This window comes from Oryzias melastigma, linkage group LG4 (genome assembly GCF_002922805.2).
Source record: "Oryzias melastigma strain HK-1 linkage group LG4, ASM292280v2, whole genome shotgun sequence".
Lineage (NCBI taxonomy): Eukaryota > Metazoa > Chordata > Actinopteri > Beloniformes > Adrianichthyidae > Oryzias > Oryzias melastigma.
The window spans coordinates 25,591,544-25,599,694 of NC_050515.1; the positions used below are offsets into that span (position 1 = coordinate 25,591,544).

Sequence of the window (8,151 nt, forward strand, 5' to 3'; positions counted from 1 at the left end):
TAATTTCACACTAGTCTAAAAATGACAAAAACAATTGCATTATACACTGCTCACAAAAACTAAAGGAGCACTTTAAAGAAACACATTAGATACATCAGATCTCAATATGAAGTTGGATATCTATACAAGTAACGACAGGGCAGTGTCTTAGGAACAAAAGGATGCCAAGTGTTTTAATGTAAATAAAAGTTTTCAGCCTACAGAGGCTCAATTGTGTAGACACCATAAAATCAGAGTGAAATGAAGATCTGGCAGGCTAGTCCATTTTTTCCAAAATTTAATTTCTGCAACTCAAAATGCTTTTCAGTATCTTGTGTGGCCCCCACCAGCTTGTATGCATGCTTGACAATGTCGCGGCATGCTCCTAATGAGACGACGGATGGTGTCTTGTGGCATTTCCTCCCAGATCTGTGAGGGCATCCCTGAGCTGTTGTACAGTCTGAGGAGCAACCTGGTGGCACCTAATGGACCAAAACATAATGTCCCAGAGATGTTCTATTGGGTTTAAGTCAGGGGATCGTGAAGGCCAGTCAATTGTTTCAATTCCTTCATCCTCCAGGAACTGCCTGCATATTCTTGCCACGTGAGACCGGGCATTGTCGTGCATTAGGAGGAAACCAGGACCTACTGCACCAGCGTAGGGTCTGACAATGGGTTCAAGGATTTCATCTGGATACCTTATGGCAGTCAGAGCACCATTTCCTAGGCAGTAGAGGTCTGTGCGTCCCTCCATGGATATGCCTCCCCAGACCATCACTGACCCACCACCAAACCTGTCATGTTGAACCACGTTGCAGGCAGCATAACGTTCTCCTTGTCTTCTCCAGACTCTTTCACGTCTATCACAGGTGCTCAGGGTGAACCTACTCCTGTCTCTGAAAAGTACAGGGCACCAGTGGCGGACTTGCCAATTCTGGTGTTCTTGAGCAAATGCCTGCTGAGCGCCACGGTGCTGGGCAGTGAGCACAGGGCCCACTACAGGACGTCGGGCCCTCAGGCCACCTTCATGAAGTCTGTTCCTGATTGTTTGGGTAGAGACATTCACACCAGTGGCCCTCTGGAGGTCATTCTGTAGGGCACGAGCAGTGCTCAGCCTGTTCCGCCTTGCACAAAGGAGCAGGTATGGGTCCTGCTGAGGGGTTGAGGATCTTCTACGGCCCTGTCCGGCTCTACCAGAATAACCACCAGTCTCCTGAAATCTCCTCCATGTTCTGGAGATTGTGCTGGGAGACACATTAAACCTTCTTGCTGCAGCACGTGTGGATGTGCCATCCTGGAGAAGTTGGACAACCTGCACAACTTCTGTAGGGTTAAGGAATCGCTCAGATCAAGAGGAGAAACTTGAAATGACCTCCACATGTAACACCAGTCCTGTTTTGAGGGTTTTCTAATTGTTGCCACTGAAGTGCACCTGTTGTTAATTCCATGAACACCAATACAGCTGAAATTGATGAACGAGGCCCTCAGCTGCTTAACCAACAAGAAAATTATCAGACAGTTTTCATTAGATTCATGCCAGACCCAATAAAAAAAGTGTTCCTTTAATTTTTGTAAGCAGTATCTTAACTCACATGATGACTCGCATAACTGAATTTAAAGTATTCACAGTATCTAAAAATATTAGCCAAAATTGACTATCATTGAAACACAGAATTTGGTGTATTAAATCTGTACAGATTATTTATAACACTTGAACATTTAGACTTTTCTCATTGTTTGTCGTCCAGGCATCCTTTTTACACTAAATTCAGCTTTATGATTAAACCAAGCTTAATTGCTTAAATGGTTTTTGATTCGGCTTCTTAACGAGGGTTTGCGATGATCTTGAAAGGATGTGGAGTTCTAGTAGCTCCAACTATTCCTTCTGTACGAAGCTCGACTCCTGCTGCCGCAGAGAAGTGAAACCTCTGAAGTAAAGTGACAAAGAACAAGAAGAGCTCCATCCTAGCCAGACTCTCGCCAAGACACGCACGCTTTCCTGAGAAAATGAGAACAGCAGTGGGTATTAGCATGCCGACACAGGATTTCTGCACCATGAGTAACGGTGTCGATCACCTGCAGAGAAGGGCAGAAACGCTTCCTTCCTCAGGAACTTTCCATCCGCATCAAGGAAGTGTTCGGGGTTGAAGGTGTCTGGAGTTTCCCACTCCGTCTGGTCGAACAGCACGGAGGTGAGGTTCGGCATCACGGCTGTGCCCTGCACACAGAAACAATCATCAGGTATGTATATTGTATAAAAAGAAATACAACAATTGAAAATGCAAATAGCAGATTTCTAAACAGAAATAAGGAAATAAGGACTGTGTATCCATATGTGGAGCAAAGCTATGAAACAGAGCCAGTTTGCATTTTAAACAATGTCTTAACATAAAGGAAATTTAAGGGCACATATATAATTATGATTATTGATGGATATGTACATATACAAAATATAAATAAACTGATATATTTAAGGGTGATTTGTACGAAGGGGTTTGGGGAATAGGATTTAATGGAACCACATGAGTGAACACATGACGAATGTGTGTCGGATGTTTCCATGTGTGCATGTTCTTATGTGTATATTTATCAATATGTGTATATATGGGTATCTGAATATGTACTCATTAGAGAGGGAATGGGACAGTGGGTTTATATGAGGGTGAGAACTTATAAGGGTTTTACTTCCTCTCACTCCCTTTTTTCAATTTTGTCCTTTTAAAGTATTTGTCTGAAATAATATACTATCATCATCAAAAGACTAAAATATTTTTTTACATAATTGTAAAAAAACATTAGAGAATCTTATGATGAATCACAGTCTGAACAGAAAACAAATATTTTAAAACCTCAGATTCCAAACCAAAATTATGGAAACTGAGTATTACAATGTGAGGGGAGCATTGATGGAACAATCTAGAAAATGAAAAAAGAGGATTAAGAATCATATTCAGCGAATCTACAAAATCTAAAACACCGAGTAAGGAGGAAATTTGGGATTAAATTAATGATCTGAGTCACAATTATTGTAATAAACTTGTAAGTCTGTGCGGTAAATTCAGATTCCAATAGCTTTTGAAGCAGATATTACAAGATTCAGTCTACTCAATGCTGATTTTCATCCTTTTTTTATGGTGCTAACATGTCAAGTCGAATGAATTTTCTTTGCTTTTTTTAAATTTATGAATAAAATCAATCATTTACCCCAAACTTAACTAAAAGTGTAATACAAAAACAGCTGAAGATGTCTTAGCCTTCAGAAGATCAGATGCACCTTTGGGATGACGTAACCACCCAGCGTTGTGTCCTTCGCCGCCATCCTGAGTCCGTTGAGAGGAACGATGTTCCCCATCCTCTGGATCTCGTGGATAACCGCCTCCGTGTACGGCATGGCGGTTCTGTCTGCCATGGTGGGCAGACGGGTCTGTCCCACCACTCTGTCCACCTCTGCCTGTACTTTATCTTCCAAACAAACCTTGTTTTAGTGACCTCCGGTCTCTCAGTGATTATTGAGTCCCGTCTGAGCCTACCTTGGATGTGAGGGTTTGCGATGAGGTAAATGAGCCCCCACTGCAGAGTCTTAGAGGTGGTTTCACTGCCAGCCAGGAACAGATCCAGACAGCACAGAACCAGGTTTTCCTCCTCAAAGCCTGTGTTGTTCCTTCTGTTGTGCTGCTGATCAGAACACAAACAAATGTTTAGAAGAGTTCTTGCCTTCAACAGCATGAGGGACTCAAATGTGAGCAGTTTACTCTCTCCTCCATGAGGAACTTGTCGATGTAATCTCGTGGGTTGCTGGGGTCCAGGTCCTGCTTGTGCCTGTCGATCTCTCTCCTGATCATTGTCTCCAAAGATTTGGAGCTGCTGAAGATGCTGTTGTGAGGCCCGGGCAGATGTTTCATGAGTGCAGGGAAGGCATCATATAGCTGCTGACAGACAGAGCATGAAACAAATGCATCTAATAATATCTCTGACTTTGATTTGCTCTCACCAGAGCCCAAACTGAGCCTTCTAGATAGGCCATGTCTGTTAGATTAGTCAGCATTCCCTGGAAGTCTGTGTCGCTGTAGTCAAACCGCCTCCCAAACACGATCTGGCAGATGATGTTGGAGACAGCTTTGTTCAAGAGTGGGACCGGGTCAAAGGGTTCTCCTGAACAGAGACAGCAGTTTCAGCAGCAGGTCGTTGAGCTTAGATACATTATGCTGACTTCTCCGAGGTTAACCTTCTTCCTTCTCCATTGCTTCCTGCAGATGTTGGCTTTCCTCACAGATGCTCTGCTCTGTGGAGCTTTTGGCAAGACCGAAAGTGCGAAGCACGGTCATGGCGAAGCGCCGCTGTCTCTTCCACACCGAGCCGTTGCTGAAGAAAAGACCCGCTGACAGAGAAGTCAGACATGACTCAGATGCATATCTTGTAGGGGTGAGAAAATTAATTTTAACAATTTGATTCATTCAATAATTTGTGGTCGACAATCCAATTCATAGGCGATTTTGGTTCATTTTGAACGATCCGATTCACTGATCCAAAATCGATCCATCTTTATGTGTGACTCAGAGATAAATATCTGGTACTCAACAGTCCAGGAGAAGTTTTCCAGATTCCTTGTGTTTCTTGCAAGATAATCAAGTGTAAATCAAATATTTGTTCAAAAAAAATAATCAAGAATTAATAACAAATCCATTCACATTTTACTTTGATAAAGTGCAACCCACTTTTGTTTTCCCACATCAAAATAATATAATTATAAGAACATTCTACCACACTGCATGGTCACATGTATTTGCTAAAAATCAGTGTTTCCACACATTAGACTGTAATGATGATTGATCATTTTTTGCTTCATCACATGTGTGTTGTCCACTGCGATGATACTTGATCGTTTATATTATATAGTAAAGAAAACCTTCCATGTCTCAATCCAAATGATGTGTTTCAAGATCGATTTTTCTAATTTTGAAAAGATTTTATGATTGTCGATTCGATTAATAACTTGCCCAGGATCAGGGCTGTCAAACTAAAATTACACAGGGGGTCAAAATCCAAAACACACCTAAGGACAAATAAAATAACCATTTTTGGAACACACTAAAATTTGACACATGTGCCTTAGAAAGATCCATCTGGTTCAATGAATCGGTTAATTGTTACACCCCTAATTTCTTGGATCTATTTCTGATAGTTGTTCAGCTACAGACATTAAAAGTACACCAATGTGGTTCACCTGAGTTTCCTCCATAAATCCTGGTCACCATTGGGCTGTAAGGCCTGTCCACGAAATTGTCGGCCTGTGTCACCAGCGCCTCCTTCACCATCTTCCAGCCAGTCACAAAAACAGTTTTGTGTCTTCCCAGACGAATGCAGAACACATTCCCATAAACATCAGCGAGCTGTGGATGCACAGAACAAGAGGCCATCTGTGGAGCGCATGACTCTGAATGCCCACATGCAGAACAATGATGCAGGAAAAGTGTGCACTTCATTCACATCACCATACATTTAAAAATGTCATTAAAATATATTCTCACTTAAATCTATTGAATTTTACAATGGACGTAAAAGTTTTTTTAAATAAATGCCATGGTGATGTAACTTACCTTGGTCAGGTAAATATGAGGCTGCTTAGAATCGATGCTGAAGATGTTCCCCAAAATAGGAAGGGCTGGTGGTCCTGGTGGGAAATGAGGAGGATCTCTCTTCTTTCCCAAACATATCAGCAGAAAAACAGCAAAAATGAAGAACAGCGTCCCACTGAGACCACACCACTGGCACCAGACATACAGCCACATCGTGACAGGAGGAGGGCAGCGCAGGAAAGACACCAAATAACTGTTGATGACTTCATTTCCCATGGTTCATTGCAGCTTCTAGATGGGGAGGTATGGAAATAAGCTGAGGCAGATTTGTCTTCTGAAAGAAACTCTCCTCTACTTTTGGGATTCATTTTTATTATTATTATTATTATTATTTGGTTATTGCTAGAGGGCTACAAAGTGGTAGAGTGGTTTGCGCTTTTGCCTCACCGTGAGAAATTCCTGGTTTGAGTCCCAGTTGGGACTTTGCTGTGTGGATTTAACATGTTCTCCGGTGCGTGCATGGATTTTCTCCTGGTGCTTTGGCTTTCTCCAACAGCCTAAAAACATGCTTCATGCGTTAGCTGGTTACTCTAAACTTTAGAGTCTTAAGTGTTCCTAGGTGTGTGTGGGAGTGATGATAGACCTGTGACAAACTGGCAACATGTCCAAGGTGTACCCTGCCTTTGCTGAACAGTAGCCAGAACAGTCACGCAAGGGATGTAGCAGATGATAGATAGATAGAATGATGATAGACTAGAACTTTGTTGATCCCACAATGGGGAAATTGTGTCAGTAAATTGGTACACTTCCCAAATAGTTGGGACTTCATAGGCAACCAGTAGCTATAACGGGTGGAGCAGGATGCAATGTTTATTGATCCTGACCTTAACATTTGCAAGGAGCCCAGCATTTTACACAGCTGAAAGCCACATGTCAAAGTCTTTGCTGGTACCTAGTTGTGCTGGACTGTTCTTTAGGGTTCCTAGAATGGAGTTTACCCATACACTTTTGTGTTTTTTTCTGAAACTATCTTGGTATCTGAGTTGAAGTGGAACCGATCAGTCACTTTTCCAAGGAGCCTGGACTTGAGACCTGGATTTTATGGGAGTGAAGCTTATTCCTTCCCATGTAATGAATCATTTTGGACCTCAGAGAAGCCACTTCCATCACCAAGCCCCTGATGTTGGAGTTACTGAGAGATCATCCAAGAATTCTCTGATTGGCAGATTTTGGGTGCTTGATCTAGACCAGGGGTTCTTAAAAGAGGAGTTTTTGTGGGCCTCAATAAATCCTACCAGCTGTACATTGCTTGGAAACAACATATTTTGTTTCGTGGTTTCTAGCGACATCTGCAGGAAAAATGCAGCCACACTTAGGTGTCAATGGTACATGTATTAATTTCACCACTAGAGGGCAGAAAACATTTTCTATGTCACTGCCTCTGCCGAGAGAGGAAGGAGCATGTCCATTACAACAGGAGTAGAAATGGAGTCAGAGCGGGAGAATGAGCTGTGTCAAGTCACTACCAGAGCAGTTTCCTTTGAGGAAAAAACGTGTTGGTGAGGAGAAAAGTCGCTTTCAAGCTAAGTGGACAAATGCTTGCTTTGTCACACCTCATGGGCTGGATAAAGTCATCTGCCTGATATAGGCCACGACCCAAAAATAAGTATACTTCAAGTACATGTTTGAAAGCATACTTAATTATAAAAATGTATATTTTCAGAAGTGTTCAAAGTACACAGTGACAGTTTACTAACAAGTATACTTTTTGGGACTAAACTGCCCACTTTTAGTTTAAAAAAGTATACTTAGAAGTATGCTTAGAGTAACTTTTCTAGTACAGTATTTGTTTACTGGCATTAAGCTCTAAGTTTACTTTAAGTTTATGAAAGTACACTTTGAAGTATATCTAATGTAGCTTTTAAGGTTTGCTTTTAGTTTACAAGTTTATAAGTGCTGATTGTGTAAAATATTTTTTTTAATATACTTTTAATACTGTGTAGAAAATGTTTAAGGACAGTGACAATTGTTGACAAATATAATTAGGCTTATTGTATCCAAGTATACTTAACATGAACTTATGAACTTGTAAAGTTTAATGCAAATAAGTACCTAAAAGTAAACTAAAAGTATACTATCTAAATTTTAGTTTAAAAAAAGTACACTTGAGTATACTTATTTTTGCTAAGGGAAGCTGGTAAATTTGATGCTCAAAGAATTTAACGTAAATAGTCACTATGTTACCAATCATAAAAACTATGACAAATTTAGGAGTGAGGAGTGCAACAACAAGCTCCAACAACTTCAGTGAGGCTTTTCTGCACACCAGAGATTGTTTACAAAACTAAAAAAATCCAGTGAAGCTGGGACAGAAGTTTGCTATGTAGCTTTGGAAATGACCCGGCGTAGCAAACCCTTCAGTAATGGGGAGTTTGTAAAAGAATGTATGCTGAAAGTAGCTGACACAGTTTTCTCAGAGCTGAAGAAAAGGTTTGAGGATAAAAGTCAATTACTAGTCGAATAGATGATCTGGGCAGCAACTGAGGGGGACTGTTGTAAATAGGTTTTGCTTACAATATAGTCTGAAATAGACATC

The 8,151-nt window shown here is 41.1% G+C and overlaps 1 protein-coding gene across 1 annotated transcript; it reads right to left on the minus strand.

The window, feature by feature from the left end:
• Positions 1-1,406: 1,406 nt before the first annotated feature.
• Positions 1,407-5,797, minus strand: LOC112150961 (cytochrome P450 2J2). The gene is made up of 9 exons (XM_024279527.2): positions 5,577-5,797; positions 5,204-5,369; positions 4,205-4,357; positions 3,971-4,131; positions 3,732-3,905; positions 3,510-3,651; positions 3,254-3,441; positions 2,056-2,197; positions 1,407-1,978 (listed from the first exon to the last, which is right to left on the minus strand). Exons 1-9 carry the CDS (start codon positions 5,766-5,768, stop codon positions 1,803-1,805), a joined length of 1,494 nt encoding a protein of 497 aa, XP_024135295.1. The 5' UTR covers positions 5,769-5,797; the 3' UTR covers positions 1,407-1,802.
• Positions 5,798-8,151: the final 2,354 nt, after the last annotated feature.

Bases quoted from the DNA above. Each gene is read 5' to 3' on its own strand.
- LOC112150961 (XM_024279527.2), bottom strand. From the start codon at position 5,768: ATGTGGCTGTATGTCTGGTGCCAGTGGTGTGGTCTCAGTGGGACGCTG. The intron at 4,132-4,204 runs GTTAACCTCGGA...GTCTCTGTTCAG, and splicing joins AGCAATGGAGAAGGAAGAAG to GAGAACCCTTTGACCCGGTC. The intron at 2,198-3,253 runs GTGCATCTGATC...TTCTGTGTGCAG, and splicing joins GTGGTTACGTCATCCCAAAG to GGCACAGCCGTGATGCCGAA.